The following is a 20318-nucleotide window of genomic DNA, read 5'->3' as shown; positions in this document are numbered from 1 at the left end:
GAAGGAGTGCGAAAATTCGTCGACGAATGGATCGACTCAAAAGAAGAGTGATTTTATCGTGGTGGAATCCATCTCTTGCCAGAGCATTAAACGTTGATCGTACAACAGTTACCAAACATTTACATGAAATGGGAAAAATTCAGAAGGAAGGGAAATGGGTTCGACATCAATTATCGGAAAGTGCCATTTGAACATTTGCATTTCGTTGATCGCCGGGCAAAAAAAGAAGAGTCTTTTGTCTCGGATTGTTACTGGGGATGAAAAGTGGATCTATTTTGATAATCCGAAACGCGGAAAATCATGGGTGGATCCAGGCGAACCATCAACATCCACTCCGAGACGCAACATTCACGGTTCAAAAGTAATGCTCTGTATTTGGTGGGATAGTGTACTATGAGCTGTTAAATCCGCACGAGACTGTCACGGCTGAACGTTATCGACACCAATTGTACAAGTTAAAGCAAGCATTGGACCAAAACCGACCACCAATTGCGAGTAAACGACGGAAAGTGATTCTTCTTCGTGACAACGCTCGACCTCACGTTGCGTTATCAGTGAAAGAAACACTATTAGAGCTTGAATGGCAAGTCTTCCCCGGACATTGCTCCATGCGATTATTATTTGTTCCGGTCGATGCAACACGCTTTAGAGGATACACACTTTCATAATTTGGGAGAAATGCGAAAATTCGTCGACGAATGGATCAACTGTAAAGAAGAGTGAATTTATCGTGGTGGAATCCATCTCTTGCCAGAAAGATGGGAAAAAGTTATAGAAAACGAAGGAAAATATTTTGATTAAGGTATTCATTCATTATCATATTTAAATACATGCGTTTTTGAGCAAAAAAACCCTCAAAACTAAATCACACCCCTAATAGTTCGCTTATCGCGCGAGGCAGGTCGACTTACTTGAGATCCAGTTCGTCGGGATGCCGTGCCTCAAAATTGTACAGGACGACATACAGGTTGTTCGGCGGTAGTACACGTTTGCCTGGTGGATTCAGGTGGTTCTGGTTGTTGGTGTGCGGCGATGGGCACGGCGACGTGCTCGCCGACGAATACGACTTTTCGTTCTCGTCCGGCAACTCCATGCTCGACATCCTGATAGCGCTTCTCACGTGCTTGTGCATGGCGCCCTGACCTGGGCTGCAGGGTGCTGCAAACGATATTTGCATGCGAGTCCGCGGCTCGTGAAAATATAATTTTTCAACTAATTATAGGTTGTTACATGTGAAATGGCCGTTCTGTCTATCGATGGTCGGATAATTAATAATTCGGGGACACTTAAACACATTTGAGCTAATTCAAACATAATAGACGTGTTCTACAGCTTTTCGGAAAGAGCATTTGGGTTTTACTGGATGTCGTCTTAAGAAAATGCAGGGATTTCAAAGGGGGAAAATGGGTTATACATCATAAAAGCTCGTTCGCACCTTCATATGATCTTGGATGTTGAATTCCGCGTACTGAAATTCATTATTTTCGACGTTAATACGACTCTGTGAAGATTTTGGATTTATATTATATTATCATATAAAGTGCTCTCATTATCCTCTTTTTCTTTCGCTTGAATTACAAATTATGAAATAAAACGATTTAAGTTTTCTAACATCTCTTGCGAACTTTAGAAAGTTTCTAAAACTTCTTGGGAATTTGAAAAACCCAAGCATATCTTTTAAGAATTAAGATATGAGAAACCCAGAGAACTCTAATACGTAAACACATTAATGTACGTTCTAAATAAAAACCGAACACATTAAAAAACTTTATTGATGTTATAATCGAAGTGCGCACTTTCGCACAAACTTAGCTGAAGACAGAATAATAAAACATAATTATATTTGCAAACTTACAATAGTTGCATAATTAGAGTCTCGAAGTAACTTTGCAAAGCGGCCATTTTATATGCACCGACCTAGTGCGATATTGGAATATTCATACGGAACTTGTAACTACTCACACAGCCTGTTAATACTGCCGCTGTCAGAGTGTCGGGGTGGCGTGGTTTCCCTCGTGCCCGCGGCATAGTAGTCCCGTGGACGATGCCGAACGTGCGAGGTACCTTCCGGTGAGTCCAGGCTAAGGCTCTTCATCCTCAAATTCAGCCTCTCGCGTCTACGTTGCGGGCTGTGTGGCGCTTGATTTTTCATAATCGGTTAGAGACATTATCCGTGATAAGAGGATCGACACTTCGACGCTGACATCGAGTAACTACTACCGAGCGATAATACGTAACTACACCCACAGAAAAGATTTCTGGACTTAATGCTATTACTCTTTAATCTATCATAAAATAAGATCGCTATAGCGACAATCATATTTATTATTGAAAAGAAGCGTATTTTAATCTTGAATAGAAAATTCCAAAATCTAGATTTAAATAATCTTGGTGCTGTCTCATTCATTTTCTCAGAAGGATTTAGATACAAATTTCTAGCGAGTTCACAATATTCTTGATTTCAGAATATTGTGAGATCTAAAAGACATCTTATTCTATTCTTCTAAGAGAATTTGTAGAATCTGCACAAAACGGCCAATATTTATGTGTTGCAATCGAAAATCGGGAAAGTGTTTCTGTTATTTACAATGAATAAGTGGAAATGTCTTATCTCGAATCTTATTTCTCAAGTAAGTATATTGTATATACTTACTTACATTTCCATGTCTTTTAATATTTCTTGTAGAGTATTGCACTTATTCGTTGTAAATAACAGAAACACTTTCCCGATTTTCGATTGCAACACATAAATATTGGCCGTTTTATCCGAATAAAGGACGGCGCCGAGTCGACGAGCGACCGTGAGAAAATGATGCGTCGACATGGACAAAGCCTACTATAAAGTGGCGCTAATATAAAATTATTCTACATACAAGGATATATAAGCATAAATTTGTACATGTTACTCTTGTCTCGAGACAGTAAGACAATGTTATTTAATTCGAGAGAGAAGAATAGAAATTACTGATTTAAATAAAAAATTGTTTTATTTTCATATTTTTTATACTTGTAATACGATTAAATTAGTGAAGAATATTTTTCGTCTTGTTATCAGAAATCCTTTCTGAGGGTGTATGACGAATCAGACAATTTTCTAAAAATACAAAACATATTATAAATAATGTTACTTTTTATTAGGGTTTTAGTTCCAGAGAATGATAATTTTAGAATATATCAAAGATTTTTTATAAAAATCGCGATTTTTCTAATCTAATTAAGAGGGATAATCGCGGTCGTCAGCGTCGAGTATGGAAGTAGTCAGTTGCATGAATAAGCACAACAACTTATTATTTACAAGTGCGCTAATTATTCAACGTAATTTATACACTGAAATAAGCTCACAGGAAGCGTAACGATGGCGGGACACGACTCGCACAAAAAACCCGGAAAAATTCTGAAATTGCGGAAACAGACATATTTATTTACAATATTTACATTTTCTTACGTCGGGGAGCAAATTTGCAGTTCATGTACCCAACATCTGCGTATAGGAAGACTCACGATTTCCTAAATGATAAATTATATGCTCTATGCTCCGTGCAATTCTAGATTGCATTCGTAAAATTCTTCTTTTCTTCTTCTCTTCTACTTCTTCTTCTTGCATTGCTAATCACGCGAATTAAAATCATAAGCGCGATAACGGAGATGATGATAAACGCGACGCGCGCGAGAAACTGATACGAACGAAACAAATTTCGTTCGTTACAATAATAAAGAGGTTTATTGTGCAGTAAGGAAATCGATACAATAGCTTTGTTTGCTATCGCTATCGCGTAAAAACGAAAGTAGCCGCGTTGTATGAATGTAAACTGATAGCAAAACGTGTAAACTGTATTCCGTCGATCCTATTTACATATACATGCAACGAACCACAAAGCGCGATTGCTCTTCTCTTCGTTCAAGCGATAAATTCACTTTCGCGATTTAATATTTGTTAAAGTCGATAGTGTAACGTGAAACGTATCCTTTGCGGAAAATATTTAAGCAAAAATAATATTTTATTCTCCCTGTTTTTGTTTATCTCACTGGAAGATTTATATAATCAAAATTTATATGGCTTACGTAAATGTGTAAACGTGTGTATGTGTGTGTATGTGTGTTTATTTCGGGAGAATCAAGCGAATCGATTCGACTCAGAAGTGCATGCTTGCGCTCTTCTCTTTCTTCCACGTAATCCGATGTAATTCTCGTGCATTTTCTGCATTATCCGGTGTATCTTCTTTCTCTCTTCCTTTTTTCACGTTACTTGATCTAATTATAATATCTTGATGATTCGAATAAACATTTACTTAATTATCCTACATGGAGGATGCGTCCGCATTCGATCGTTGAATTGCACGTGAAATGTGCTTTTCGATCGTCGTTATATATACAAAATAGGTGGCGGCCTATATGTACAGGCGGATCGATACCACCGACTGGAAATCGACGCCCACCTTTACTCTCGACGTTGGCACATCCATCTGATACTCGTTGTCTTCGTAATTGTCGTTAGTTAGCGACTATTAATCAATGACAGCGAAACAGTGCTCCTCGAGCGCCTCTCCACGAGACGTGACGAGCTCGTCATCAAATCATTAAGTAGAACATTATCCCCGCGCGTACAGGTATTCAATATTCCTCGACGCCTTCCGGACATTTCAAAAAGATATCGGGAACAAAATGAAGGAAGAAATGAATAAATAAAACGCGAAGAAGAAAATGACTGCTCTCGCGAGTGGATTTTGCATAGATTCTTTGCGGAAATGCACCGCATTCTTGCATGAATATATCGTTCGCATTTGACGCGAGACGAAGAGCGACAGGTCGTCATCGTTTTTTATTGACACCGCGTGCTTGAGCTTGCATGTCCATCTCGGATGTTCTTAATGAAGTTGACGTTGACGGCGGTGGCGACGACGATTCCTGCGACATCAAAACCAAGGGCTGTCCGAAGGGTCGTGTACCGGAAGTAGATCCGCCGCTACCGCGTCCTGATCAATGAAATTTCACAACGATAGCGATCAAAGAATATTTCGATTTCTGCCAAACGATCAGACCTTGATTCACACTTCCATTCTCTCCCTCTCTCTCTCTCTCTCTCTCTCTCGATTTCTCTTATAGTTGGTCTTGTGAGTCTTAAAGTTGTCAACGGTTATGGGAATCGTTCAAGCTCGCGGATCCTCATTAATGATGTTCGTTAAGGATTAGCGCAGGCCGGAAATCTTGATGTTATTGCCCTCGGGGTTAGTCGGTGGAAATCCTCTTTTTCGTTATTCGCTTCTTGTTATCCGTTTCGATTGTGGAGTTATCCCTTCATATTCTTTTTTTCCTTTTCTTTACTTATGTAAGAATATTCTCATTATATATCATGTTTTAAATTACGCAATAAGAGATGTGCATTACATCTATACGCGTGCTTGCTATCATAAAGGCAACATATAATAAAAAATGAATAATTAAACAAATTAAATAACGAAAGAAGAAGAAAGTTTTGAAATAATATTTTCTGCTCTAATACTCTTATTAATTATCGTAATACGTATTCATTAATTATTATTATTATTATTATTATTATCGCAGATGTATCGCAAATACTATTCAAACATGTGGGAGAAAGCTAATGAACTTGATGACTTGGAATGGAAGCTTAATAAGTTTTTACGATAAGCGATGAGATAAAGTCAAGAGAAGCGATGGTGTTTCTTTCGTCGTCGAAGAAAGACGACTACGACGATAAATTCGGCTCAGAAAAAGATCATTAGATTACGTAGCTAACATAGGTAACGTAGTAATAATATCAAATAACAATTAATAATAATGTCAGCGACTTACTTCTTAAAAATCGAACAAATTAACTTTACTGACGAGCAGAAGTTTTAATAAAAAAAAAGTAAAAGACCGAGAAACAGGCGAAGACGAAGGAGAAGAAGAAGAGAGGAATACATTCAAGATTCGATAAAGAGTGCGAATTTACGAGTCATGTCCCTGAAGAAGACGAGCGGTTTTACATTATAAGCACATAGAGTGACTTCAGACCTTGGAACTGATTATACTGGAGTACAAGCGACGTGACAAACACATAAATACGTACACGTGCTTAAAAAAAGGAGAAAAAAATATATACAAATGCGACTGTATAAGAGCAACTTGATTAATAGATAAGAGGATAGAAATATAATATATTATAGAAAGAAAAAACATTTTCCATAGAGATAAACACTTTTGTGTGTGCGTGTGTGTGTTTGATTTTTGATACTGAGATTGCGTTTTTTTACTGCGCAGAAAATGAAGAAAAGAACATAATGATAATGTATCGTATAAATTAAACGTATATTTCTATCTCCTTGTTTAAGATAACGTAAGAGAGTACAAAAAGATTCAATATTTATACGTTTCAATAAAAGAGACTACCTTGAATGAAAAAAATAATTGGTTAGACACCCAATATGCATCCAAATTGAACTACAAAAATAGAACGGACATTCAAGGAACACGTTCGCTCCAGTACTATGTCGATATGCCCCAATAATTTCAGTATATTTCAGTTTCGGTTATCAAAATCAAACTATTGTGTTGAGTATTGAATTTTATGAGCCTTTCTCTATCGGTGGATTAAAATATTTGCAGTTTATGGAGGGAAAAAGTATCTCATTAAAAAATTGCTGTTAAAGTTCTGAATATAAGAAAGCTTAATGTCCCAGATAATAAGTGTTTTACGCGCATAAGTAATCCGCGACTGGATGTGAAAAATATTTTGGGCTGTTCGACACATGTTCCAAGGCCGACGGGCATCGCGGTGATGTATCTTACCAGAAGTGGATGAGGAACAGGGATGGGAGGAGGCCCTCGCTGACAAAGGTGCTGCCCCGGAGGGGGGATGTTCTGCTGTGGGAGGCGTAGGTGGTGAATTTGTCGAGTTTCCACGGATCTCGCCTGCCTGCTTCAGCACCTGGTATATGGCGTCCACGTCTGCCCACATGGGATAAAGAGACATAGCAATGCAAAAGCGCATCGACGGATTCACGTGTGATATTCGCGCTCAAAATTCGCTCACATTCGATCTGTCTTCTTCTTCTCTTTTTTTTCTTTTTTGTATTTGCATTGGCGAATGACGGGGGATGACGCGGGATGAATGGCTTTGCAATGGCACTCATAAACTTTCGCGAATTATATCACAATGCAGAGAGAGAGAGGTGCTCCATGGGAAATAATGAGTCTTACTGGATGATTCGAAAGCTTTTAATTGAAAAACTTCAGTTGAAGCTTGCAATTGAATGTGATATCTGGAATTTCTAAAAATAGAGTAAATATATTTACGCTCTCGAAAAAGGAGGAAATTTCAATTTTATGATACATCATCGTGCCAAATTCCATTCTGTACAATCGCAAACAATCTTCTTCATATCCTCCCATTATTTTTTAAATTTACGGCAAATCCGGGTCAAATTGGCGAGGAATAAGAGAGTCATCGAAGAATCGATCGACTCGTTCAAACGCGGGTCATTCACCGAGGAGATGTTTTCGCAATGCGGGCTGTCGCTGATTGTCGGAGGCAGCGAAAAAAAGATGAGAGGACAAAGGGGATGCGGCGGAACGGTGAGGGTGCTCGAACCCCTCTTGCATTTGATTCTCGTACTCACTGTGCTCGGACGATGTCGGTACCTCGTCGGAGGCCACTTGCGTTTTCTGCCGGCGTAGCAATGGTATACCGCCGCTTTTCTTCGGCGCCAAGCTCGGGCATAATGCCGGTTGTATCATGTTGATGCAGTCTGTGTGCGCGTTCGCTTTACAACCACGGCATCGTACCCCCTGGCGACTATGACCGCGTAGCACCTGGCCGCATGCATCGCAGGGGGTGATCTTGCGATACGTGTACTCGCGCCAGGTGTGTCCGCCCTCGGATTCCAGGCTCTTCCTGTAATATCAACGTTTCCTCTGTTCAGGGGTGTCCCGGACACAACTGCAAGCGTCGATGGATGTTCAGTTGGAAAAACTTACCTGGACATGGCGACGACGGTGGAAACTGCGTGGTACATGGTCGCCTGCTTTCCTCTTTATTAGTCGAGCATTCGCAAAACAGTGTCTACGGTTATTCAAAGTCCTTTTCTAACGTCTATAATCTAACGTAACGTTCGCTTAATTGCGAGGAAACTTGCGAGGCACGCGAAAGTAGAAGCGTATGTCGAGTCGGCACGGATGACGTAAACCGCACGTCTTGTCGCGCGAATTAATTTTAACAACGTTGCGTTCTACGTGCGAAAGTACGGCAAGAAAAATTACGTTTGTGCTGTTTGACAACGTTTCCCTCGCGACATTGTTTGCGAGGTACAAACAGAAGCTTTCCTTGCGAAACTCTCACGGGTGATTTAATTTAACCGACACATCAATGTAAGAGCGTCACACACATCTCTAGATGCTTCAGCTTCGCTAATTTCGATATATTCTAAAAATTTGCAGAGCTATGTCTATGTTATCACGATAAAGCGAATACAGCTAATCGTCGAAAGACGCTGCTATTTTCTATTTAGCGATGTCTAAGAAAAATTTAAACACGAGAGAGAGAGACACACATAGAAAAATACGAATCAATTGAATTTGCTCTTTGTCGAATAAAATGGTTCTCTTTCGTTACGAGTGGAAGAGAAAGGCCATGGTTGCCGGGTATGACTCCAGAGAACCATGGAGAATCATCTCCGTCACGTCGGAAATTTTGTCGACGTTTCTCGCGGCATGCACAATGGAAATTGGAAATGGCTAGTAAAAAGGAAATAAGTAGCTCACTTGTCGGACAGCGGCGGTGTCGTGGGCGTGCTGGTCTTCAAACTCTTGAAGGCCTTTAACCACTTGAGCTTGGGGCTTCCGGTCGAGCCGTTTGACATCTTTCGACTGGCCATCCCGTCCGGTTGACCAGCTTCTCCGCCCCCAAAAAGTTCCTTCTACAAAGTTTATAGATAATTTATAAATACAACGTAAATCTGCATGTGACACTTTAATCGCTACATTCATACGACACTTCTAAGTAATAATTTATTAAACGTTTATTTCTTCTGATCTTAATAATATTAATTATACTTATGATCTTATCGCGAGTATATTATGTTTTTCGTGAAATGTAGAGTCTCAGATTACGATTTCCGAGAGAGAGACTTCGAAATATATTGGGTCGTCCGGAAAGTTCGTGCCGATTTTGAAGGAAAATTCAAAGGCAACATTTTTTTATGTCGATAAATATTTATTGACTTATGTATGCACCGTTTTGTTTCACAACCTTTGTCCATCTTTCACGCAACTGGAAGATTCCATTCTCCCAGAACTTCTTAGGTTTCTCGGCGAAAAACTCCTCAAGGTGGTTTTTTATGTCGATCAAAGAGTTGAAGTTCTTGCCGCTAAGAGAATTTTGCAAAGACCTAAATAAGTGAAAGTCTGAAGGTGCAATGTCTGGTGAATACGGTGGGTGAGGTAGCACATCCCAGCCAAACTCCAACAATTTTTGTCGGGTAGTCAAAGAAACATGAGGTCTGGCATTGTCCCGATGGAACACGACGCCCTTCCTATTAGCTAATTCTGGACGTTTTTCCTGAATCGCTGTCTTTAATTCGTCCAGTTGCGAGCAGTACTTATCTGCATTTATCGTTTGGTTGTGTGGTAGGAGCTCATAATATAGGATTCCTTTCCAATCCCACCAGACACAGAGCATGACTTTTTTTGGACGAAGGCCGGCTTTCGGAGTGGTTAATGCTGGTTCATTTCGCTTACCCCAGGATCTTTTTCGTTCTACATTGTTGTAAATGATCCATTTTTCGTCACCCGTCACTAATTGCTTCAAAAATGGTACGTTTTCGTTGCGCTTGTACAGCGAGTCGCAGATGGAAATGCGATCCATTAAATTTTTTCGGCCAAATTATGCGGAACCCATACATCATAGCGACTTACGTAACCAAGCTTCACTACATGATCGTGGACAGTGGTTTTCGATATTTTCAGTATCTCTGCTAATTCACGTGTCGTGTAGCGCGGGTTATTCTCGATCAGTGTCTTGATTTGGTCATCATCAGTAGTAGAGGTCTGCCCGAGCGTTCTTGGTCTTTAAGGTTAAAATCACCAGCTCTAAACTTAGCGAACCACTTACGTACGGTTCTTTCAGCTAAAGCGCCTTCTCCGTAAACAGAACATATCGAATTTGTTGCTTGTGAGGCATTTTTGCCTTTCCGGTAATAGAAAAGCATCAAGTGTCTAAAATGTTTTTTGTTTTCTTCCATCTTCAAAAGAGTACAAAACTGACACGAATCAATTTATCTGAAAGAACTTTTTTCCTAAAGATGCGTTGAAATGTCACCTTTAAGCATATGTATATAAATCGTATGTTTTCAATAACATTGATATATTCAGACATGTTCCAACGCCATGTATTAAAAATCGGCACGAACTTTCCGGACGACCCAATACATTTATAAAGTTTGAGCAATTAAACTTTCGAGGAATGAATGCTTCGAAATAAAATCTGACGGATGTAATTGTGATTAAACTGACAGATAAAATCACCAATGAGACACAGACTTGTGATATTGATCAATGAATCCGTATATAGTGGCAGAGACGATTTAGAACTCCGTATAAGTTCATGTACCGCTGTACTCATGTGAAAGATGAGTCCATTATCGTCGCACTAGGGTCACCCAGAAACGGCATAACTGCAGCACTGTACATTTCTTTATGCAATATGTGTATTCGCATTCGTTATAAAGTGACTCTTATTATAGACACGTGACTCGGAATAAATTTAGCCTACGTCGACGTTGCTATGGCGTTACTTTCAGTTTGATCACGTTTGATGGCTAATAACTGCACACGGCTCTGCAATATTTCGGAGTTATCCTGAAAGCATAACGCGTCGATATAAACTGAAATAGTACATTGTTGAAACGTTTCCATGGAGATTTCGCTATCATTGGCCTATTTTATAAACGATACAAGAATAAATTCATTAACAATGCATGCACGTCAATTTCCATTGATCCGGATGGTCATTGAGAGTGTACAGCCAGTATACAGCCATTGTTCGCTGTTTCAAGATTAGACCTTTGTGCTCGATTTCACCAACAACTCCTTATTCGTTCAGCAACTCCTCCGCGCGAGCGTGAATATTATCTAAACTACACATTCAACTTGATTTATAGAATGCACGGTATTATGTAAATCAAATAAATTAAAATGCGTCTAAATAACCATGGTTTTTAATCTCTTCCAGCTGATAACACGACTAAACGAAATTACGTGGAACAGATATATGCAGACGAACAGAACAGCTGATCTTGTTGTTGTAGGCTGATAGAATCGGGCTATCACCCGAACCCGTTATTAGTTAAAAACAAAAAGCACTCTCGATATTAACGTGAAGATTGTTAAAAGTAGAACCAATCAAATCGCTCTCGATGTAACAAAATCAGTACTATTAATCAAAAGCTTTCGGTGGAGGTGATCGCTCTAATGCGATCACTGGAAATCGATTCTCCTATTTCGCCTGCTGCGTTCTTGTATTTTTGTTTAAGAAAACATCACCGGGTGCATCCATCGATCATCAGGACCGCGTTCTTAACAATACCACGGACACCAAGGGCACTGTCGGGCACTTTTCAACCACCAGGACGACCTTGCTCGTGTCGATGTGCTCGTCGAGCGAGTCCATTGGTGGTGCACGCGGCGTCTTGCGGCCTTACGGAAGTGGCGGTCCACAAAAATAAGTCGAGCCGAGGAAGAAATACTAACGACTCGCGTGCGCAACGTAGTCCAGCCCATCGTTTGGACGTGATGACGATGACGGCGACGATGACAGCGACGACGATCCCGCTTGCTGACCCGGATAGACGGACACTCTCTCTCTCTTCGTCGGCGAGGCCGGGAATGGATTTTCAGACGCTCGTGCTCGCCGATGACCCAGTTGCGAGGGCGCATGTCGTGCGATTGCGCGTACCGCTATTTATTCGGCGTTTAGGCCGAGGCGCACCAGTGAATGGACCAATCGCCAGTGAATGGTTCATAGGCACGAGCCACCACCGCTACCGAACTTTCGGCAGATGAACCGTTTGTGCTTGCGAACATCACGTGGCCCAGAAAATTCCGCTTTACCCGAGTTCCCGAGATAACGAATAAACCATTTTCGACGTCGCGTTCGTTTATGATTTATCCGCGACTTTACTGATCAAATAAAATACCGTCCATTACGTTATTAATTGCGTTCCAAACACGTGAGAGATCATTCCATTATCGATCTTTATCGATGAGTTGCCTTATTAAGAGCCATCATTTTTAATATAAAAGTTCGGTAATGGCTCGGTAAAAGATTGGTAATGGCCTTTTATATGATCTATTTTATATTTCATATTTCTTTGTGTTTTATTATTAATTTTATTACGTGATAATATCCTATTTGTTGTTTAATTCGACACTCTTTAATAATTGAGCGACTATAATTTATTTTAGACATTACGCGTAGGCTGAAACAAGCTGAGCGAAACACGACTGCACTTGTTGCACGGAGACGAACAAATATACGATGTATAGACAGGAATAAAATAACAAATGTCTCATAATTTCATGTGGTCGCTAATCAAAGAAAAACAAAGAATATATATATATATATGCGTACCTGTGCTTGCACCGCGGCTAAACGTAGTTGCGCTACACCGAGGTCAAAACGCTTCAGTGAAATATCTTCCTGCAGCTCGGCCACTTTTGTGTACAGATTACTCTCGGCACTCCTGCAACAGCAAGTGACAAAGTAACTACCACCGTACGTTTCCCTTTAAGAGATTAGAAACTCTACTCGTGTGTGTGTGTGTGTGTGTGTGTGTGAATAATCACGCTGATGGAATTAAGGAATACATCACGCGCATAATGACGTTGACCACAGAGATGACAAAGCGAGCTTTTGTTCACTTTGTTATCCACGTTTTCTCGGACATCAAACATTTGTGTTTTGCATCAGTGCACTCTAAAGTGAATAAAACAAAGTAAATAAATCCGCGCATAATAAAATATAATGCCTCCGTAGGCAGTGCGTAAGAACAAAATAAATGTTTATTTTTAATCAATATAGAGGGCCATCCCTAAAACGGTAAACGCCGTTAACGACGATACGCGAATAAATAGGCGCCATCAAGGGTGGTACATACTTCCGTTGCATTCGCACCAAAGTGTCCAGAGCGTCTTGTTGTCGACCTATTTCCTGGGTGAGGCTGTCGTGTTCGTGCTTAAGATCTTCCATCAATGGAAGCGTACTGGTGCCCGTTGGTACCAGTTCATCCCTGAGCGTGGGTATTTGATTGATCCTCTCCATCGGTACCTGCTCGGGTGGTGCCGGTGCGACGTACAGACGTCGCGGTGGCTTGCGTGGTGTCGCGTTCGCGGACAGATTCCGCGCCAAGGCCTTAAATAACATTCCGCATTGTTCTTCTCTCATCGAGTTTAATATAAATACTTCGACGCTAACAAAGTATCTTTACAACGAGCTGACGTTTACAATTTTATTTTTATTTTTTATAGTTATTATAAATCGGGTACCAAGTGTCTCGAAATAAAATTGTCAGCTGAATACTTATTATCGTTACTCGTCGGTAAATGATCATTAAGAATATTTTTCTGGAAATGTGGCGACGCGAATTGGACACGCTTTAAGTGACAAATCGGCATTTCCGATTGAGAATGCCGCGATTCGGCGACGGTTTGAGGAGGACAAATCAGGGAATACCAACGTTCGGTCAGCTGAACAAGCTAATCCACCGGACGGAGGCGAGGCAACTCGATCCCGAGTTGTTGATAGCCGAATGCCTCTATCCCGGCTAGTGGATATGGCCGACTTTAATCAGCCCGCCCGGTTTCGTTCTATCTCTCATCCGGATGCCGACGATTGTAATTCGCCCCTCGGATACCTTGCTGCCGAAATTGGATATATGCCCGGTACGTCAATTTGCTATGCGTGATCAATATGTCCGAATGGTCACGGTCCATATCGTCACGAGCATCGTATCTGCATGCGATCAATTCGGCGACGATATGTCGACTGACATATCGAGCGCGCGAAATGAGATGCTCGCCGTCAACGTCGTTCTTCCAATCCCCAAATCAAAGATTCGAGCGAGGAGAATCGCGTATTTCTTCTCTCTAACAGTGTCGAGTTATGGGGTCTGTTTTTTATTCCTGCACTGCTGAACTGGTGCAATATGTTAAAGTGAGACAAGTATATTTCTTCTCACTCTAACTTATTGCATCAGTTCAGCAGTGTAGGAATAAAAAACAGATCTATGATATTCTTATTTGGAAGATTCAGCACTAATCTCTCAGCACACGATATAGGTAATTATGTACTTTAACGGACCCAGCCCCGATGACCTTGACCTTGACATATGTTGTCAAGGTCACCCTCCTGAGTGACCTTGAAGAGGATTTAGCCGTCGCTTGTTGTTTGTTAAAAAGTTATAAACAAAGAAAGTTTAATGATTTCACACGAATTTTTAGCTGTCCACGTGAAGCAAGAACATGATACTGACATATATTACAAAGGTTACCTTTCCGAATAACCCGCACTAGGTTTTAGTCGTCGATCGTTGTTTATGAAAAAGTTATTAACAAAAGAAATTTCGAACATATAGTAGTTATTTTGAAAGAATATTGAATATTGAAAGATATAAACGACGAATATGTATATGAACGAAGAAAGGAAAGTCATTTAAAGCAGTGAATTGTTAATATATAGAATAGTTTCTTTTAATATAAGTACAAAGTATTCTTCACTTTAACCAAAAGCACAAACAGTTAAATACAAAGTATTCTCTGCTGTAACTTAACCTAACCTAACCTAACCTGGTTAGGTAATATTTTCCGAAACTGGAGCCCCGGATACATACGCTCGTTTTCAGCCCGCTTCGCGGGAGGGCGGGGGGGAGGGGCAAAGCCCCTCCCCCCGCCGGGGCCAGTGTAACAGATTTCACCGTGCAGATTTTGATCACCTGGTACACGCCACGGATTCCGGCGGGGGAGGGGCAAAGCCCCTTCCCCTCGCCCTCCCGCGTAACGGGCTGAAAACGAGCGTATGTGTCCGGGGCTCCAGTTTCGGAAAATATAACCTAACCCAAACCTATTTCTGATTTAAAGCTAAAATTCCATCAAATATACTCTTTCGTAAACGTATATGGTATCGTACAATTATGCTTTATTCATTAAACATTTTTGTTAATAACTTTTTAACAAACAACGAGCGAAGGGTGAAACCTAGTGCGGATTATTCAGGAAGGTGACCTTTGTAATATGTCAAACTCAAGTCCTTGCTTCGCGTGGACAGCTGAAAATTCGTGCAAAATTATTAAACTTCTTTTGTTAATAACTTTTTAATAAACAACGAGCGACGGCTAAAACCTCTTCAAGGTCACTCAGGAGGGTGACCTTGACAACATATGTCAAGGTCAAGGTCATCGGGGCTGGGTCCGTTAAAGTACATAATTACCCACGATATATTTCAGGAATGATTGATGAGGCTGACAATTATTTATGAAATTCTGCGGATATTTTCAACATATTCAAGAGGACACAGATAGGTATACCTGTAGATCGTTGGTCGGCACGACCGACTGGGCCTCTTTGGCCACGGCCTGATAACGCTTGGACTGTTCGCCGGAGCGCTCGCTGGCCGCCTCGGAGATCCCGGAGATGCATTTGCAGGCCAATCCACAAAGTTCCTCGTAGACCTCGGCAATCTCGCCTAACAGCCCCGGCAGACAATGGAGCTGATAGCGTTCGGTAATAGCGTTGGTGGCGCGTAGCTGCAGGATGTAGGCGTTGTGCGACTCCAAGTAAGCGCGCTTCAATTCCTGTTCGGCACCACTGCCAGCCTCGCTCGTTAGCAACGTTGCGTAGGCTCGCTTGTAATCCAATCTGGCGCGCTGCAACTTCTCCTCCGTTTTGCTAACCACCTGCTCGTAAGCCTCGCGATGCGCGAATACCTGGGGAATGTGCACACAGCTACGTCATATCGGAGGTAACAAGGTTTGCATTAAAAAAAGAAGGCAGTGAATGCAAAAGTTTTAGTCTTTTTCATCAGCGCTCTAGTATTATTTAAACTTGAAGTAAATTCTCGGTTTTTTACGTTTTTGAAGTTTGTTAATCGCATGCCATGATTTAGCGACAAGCATAATTTCGTAAAACAATAATGAACGCGGTGAGCTATGCTTTTTGTATTCAGCAACTCATTTTCGAACTTGGGTCGGAAAGGTTTTCCGCACGCGACGACTTGGCGCCTTCCTTCGGATTACTTATTGCAATCGATGCAGTACTCTTTAACTGGATAGTGCGTACTTTCGTGATATTGTGGCTGAGATATGAAAAAGCTTTTTCCGCAAAAGAATTCGAAATTTACCCGAGAGACGGTAGAAAATCGTCAAACACGAGGGCACATATCTTGATGATTGAATTGTATTGCGCATATTACGTATCTAAAAAGCGCAAACGTGTAAAAAAGTGACTAAAAGTTTTGCATGTGCCTAATAAATCGCACAAAGAAGAGGAAGGGTCTTACTTTCCTCGACTGCAGCTTTCGATGAAAGCTCGCTTCTATGGTGGGTCTCGACAATTGTTGCTGCAGGACCGCGGCCAGATCGAGGTGAGACGCCGCGTCTGCCTCGACTTGCCGCAGCAGACTCTCCCAAACGCGTCGCAGACCACCGACGTCGATCCTTGCGTCGCCCGATCGACCGCGAAATTCGTCAACCAGACGCCGCACGTTCGCCGAGTGGCTCTCCATCGCGGCGCCCAATTCCTGGGCGAATTCGGAGACTGCTCTCGTGGAAAATCCCAAAAACGAGAACTGATCAGACACATTTTCCGGGCTTATTTTACGTAGTAAAGAGTGAATTTGCTAATAATGTCCACTTTGGGTCTATAACAATTCATTCATTAAGAAATTTTTCTCATTTCTTCGCAAAGTCGTGGAGTTTCGATACGTTTAATGGACGAGAACGGAGGAATCGGTGGATGGGAAAAACAGACGATTACTCAGACGGGAATCGAAGAATCCAGACTCGAGTCTGGACTACTGTGACAGAAAGACCCGTCTCTTGGCGACCTGCCAATGGCACTCAGCAACTGCAACATCCCGACTAGAAATGTTGTCAGGTTTACCTAATATGTTATAAGGACCTAACGTGGTTGGCGTAAGGTAATCCTGAATAAGGTATACCTAAGAATATCCTCATCAGGTTCAAATATGTATGACCTTTTTAGGGTTAAAATAATAAGGAGCATATTAGGACCTTCTTACGTTATGCCTGATATTTCAAAGTACAAATTTTGTTGAGGTTTACATTATTAGTACCTACTAAGGATCTTATTCCTTCATCCTGATATTTTTTTAAATTTAGAGGTAAAGGTTTCCCACATCTGGTCCTACATCGGACCATACGTAGTTTATCATATTATAATGTACGTTATATACTTAATGTAGAAAGAATAGTAATTTTTACTTAATTTGCGAGTATTAATTATTTTTATATCATATACGTTTCAATGTACTCGATTATGGAACAATAAGAGACAAAAATCAACACAAGTGTGTGTTTCTCGCCTCTGATTCACCAAGCGACCGATAGATGGCCAGGTCAGGCGTGACGTTCTCGCAAGAAACATTTGGCTAGCACCTTACAAATAACCATCTGGAAAATCGATCCGGTACTCTAATCTTCTCTTCTTTTGGACTCTTACTTAGAACATATACTAGTAGTATATGTCCTAAGGACTCTTACACTCACCGAAAATATCAAGTTTTAGTAATCCTTTAGACGACTTGGTGCTGTCTGGGTAGTAAGGATTTAATAATTCAACCCGATATAAACCTGATGAGGATATCCAGATAAGGACCTAACTATTGTGCTGCGTTACATGACTGATCAGGTCCTGATGAATTTACCTTATCAGGACCTGATAATAAAATAAGGTCAACCTGATCAGGATCACTGGATAAATTTCTAGTCGGGATGTAGCGGGCGCAATGGTGCGGTCGCAGCTCTTTGGCATCTACGTCGATTCGATTTTCTCGTCAAAGGCATCGTGACAGTCTCGATACGTTCCCGAACCGACGTTCTCCCACGAAGAGAATGGCTCGGGCCGAAAGTAAATTGCACCCTTTTCTCGGTGAAAATCGGCCCTGGTAAACGTTATTCCGGACGTACCTAGAGTGCCACTCGGCTGGGAGAATTCAATATGCCCGCCGTCTCATCCAATATCTCGAGCGCGGGCGGGTAACTTTGAAACATCCTTTTATAGATGGCCCGTATGGCCTCGCCGCGGTTTGAGGAACGGTTTAGGGGACAGAGGGAGAGAGAGAGAGAGGGAGACAGGATCGTCAAAGCGTTTAAGGGTCTCGTAGGTCGTTATCGCCATCGTCGTGATAGCGCGAGTCCTTTGTGGAATCTCTGCTTCCTGGCGCAACTTATTTCCCTTCAGCTTCGATGAACCGCTTCTTTATCGTCACCGTCGGAGGGAATCTTGCCTTTTGAAAGGGGTGCGAGACGCAATTTGTTGCAGGACTATGTTAAACGTGATCAGGAGGAAGTAATAAGAAAGTTAAGCAGCCGATAAGAAGACTTATTCAGGCCTAATGCGGGCTCTTCTTATCTAATCGTACCGCATATAAAAAGCAATTGCTTTTTCGATTAATCTCATTCGATCTCGAATGGCGCTATTATGCAATTCAGATATTATTGTTACAGTCGCATTATATTAATTTCATTATTATGTTAATTCGATTATTTATGTATTTATATGACCGCGTATTGTGCTAATTATTACTTATTAATCGCGGGATTAGCGGGCCGCTATTTGACGGAAATATCATAATTATATGAAATTTCTATATTGCACATTTGGAATCCAAATAATTGGAAATGCCCAATCAGTATTGTTTCTGATATACCGTTAATTGTGGAACTGTTTAACGAGTTTTTAACTATTCTTGTGTAAGTATAGTTTTAAACATGTATCTTTAAGTTGTTTTATTATACAGGGTGTTCCGGGTTTTAACCGACAAACTGCGGGAGCATATTCTACTAGTGGAAATAAGAAAAAATTCTTATATCGAGTTTGCTTAGAAATGCTTTATTACAAAGTTATAAACCAATATTGAAAAGAAATATGAGATAAGTACCAACGGAACATAGTGTAGAATTTGGAAGGTCGAAGATGTTTATGTTATGTGTATTCACATGTATTCATGTTCACTATGTTGAAACGATTCAGTATGATTGTTACTTTCACAACAGTAGCCGTTAGATTTCAATCGTCGTGTCAACTAGCAATTACTATCAGAATGCCAAGTATTTTCAAATGAGGAATACACTGATATTCATTTCGTGTACGGATTCTGTGACGGAAATGCACGAGCTGCCGTACGAGAGTGTCAACGTAGATTTCCTAACAGGAGAGTACCAGATAGTTCTGTGTTTAGTAATACCCATTTGCAATTACGTAATTTGGGTTCATTTCGACCTATGAATGAATATGATGATGTTCGTTCAGCTCTAAGACACCGACGACGCTCGGAAAGAATCTTAAATCTTCGCCAAAACAGCTGGATACAGTTAGACGGTTGTCCATCGCACTATGCTAGACAAGTTAGAAACTGGTTAGATGAACATTACGCTCATAGGTGGATTGGTCGAGGAGGACCGGTTTTCTGGCCTCCGAGATCGCCCGATTTAACGCCTCTTGATTTTTATTTATGGGCAACTTTAAAAAATAAAGTTTACAGTACAGAAGTAATCTCGCTTGAAGATTTGAAGCAACGAATTACTAATTCAGTTACTGAGATGCAACAAAATTTTCAGGAATGTCGTACTGTAACAAATTCTGTACTACGTCGATGTCTAGCTTGTATCGATGTGCAAGGACAACATTTTGAAATGCGTCACTAAATCATTGCGTAGATAATTTTTATTTTTGTGAAAAAATCCGTTGTTACTTATCTGATATTTCTTTTCAATATTGGTTTATAACTTTGTAATAAAGCATTTCTAAGCAAACTCGATATAAGAATTTTTTCTTATTTCCACTAGTAGAATACGCTCCCGCAGTTTGTCGGTTAAAACCCGGGACACCCTGTATATTTAACGATATTAGTCGTATTCTGAATAGATTTTTACGTGCTTGCGTGAATTTATCTCAAATGATCTAGCAAATGTTTACGAAGCCTCGTACGATTACGTCAAGAAATACCTTGGCGGTGTGACTGCACTGTCATCTGTGACATGTATCTTTGTCTATGTGTCGCGATCATCTTGGCAAGGAGAATCTAT

At 40.8% G+C, this 20318-nt stretch overlaps 1 protein-coding gene across 4 annotated transcripts in view; it reads right to left on the bottom strand.

Moving 5' to 3' along the window:
* Positions 1-20318, bottom strand: part of LOC105283928 — an 80087-nt gene that overhangs the window by 5423 nt on the left and 54346 nt on the right. The window contains exons 3-13 of one of the 4 annotated variants that reach the window (XM_011347059.3): positions 16550-16806; positions 15579-15977; positions 13155-13408; positions 12629-12740; positions 8764-8918; positions 7981-8034; positions 7623-7897; positions 6793-6951; positions 1963-2139; positions 1436-1468; positions 912-1158 (exon numbers count right to left, since the gene is read on the bottom strand). In XM_011347059.3, the coding sequence (XP_011345361.1) occupies positions 912-1158; positions 1436-1468; positions 1963-2139; positions 6793-6951; positions 7623-7897; positions 7981-8034; positions 8764-8918; positions 12629-12740; positions 13155-13408; positions 15579-15977; positions 16550-16806 (2122 nt within the window). The remainder of the gene's footprint in view (positions 1-911; positions 1159-1435; positions 1469-1962; positions 2140-6792; positions 6952-7622; positions 7898-7980; positions 8035-8763; positions 8919-12628; positions 12741-13154; positions 13409-15578; positions 15978-16549; positions 16807-20318) is intronic. The other 3 variants (XM_011347061.3, XM_011347064.3, XM_011347063.3) reach the window with 3 other exon arrangements.

This window comes from Ooceraea biroi, chromosome 13 (assembly GCF_003672135.1).
Source record: "Ooceraea biroi isolate clonal line C1 chromosome 13, Obir_v5.4, whole genome shotgun sequence".
NCBI lineage: Eukaryota > Metazoa > Arthropoda > Insecta > Hymenoptera > Formicidae > Ooceraea > Ooceraea biroi.
This window is presented reverse-complemented; position numbering and strand designations above follow the sequence as displayed.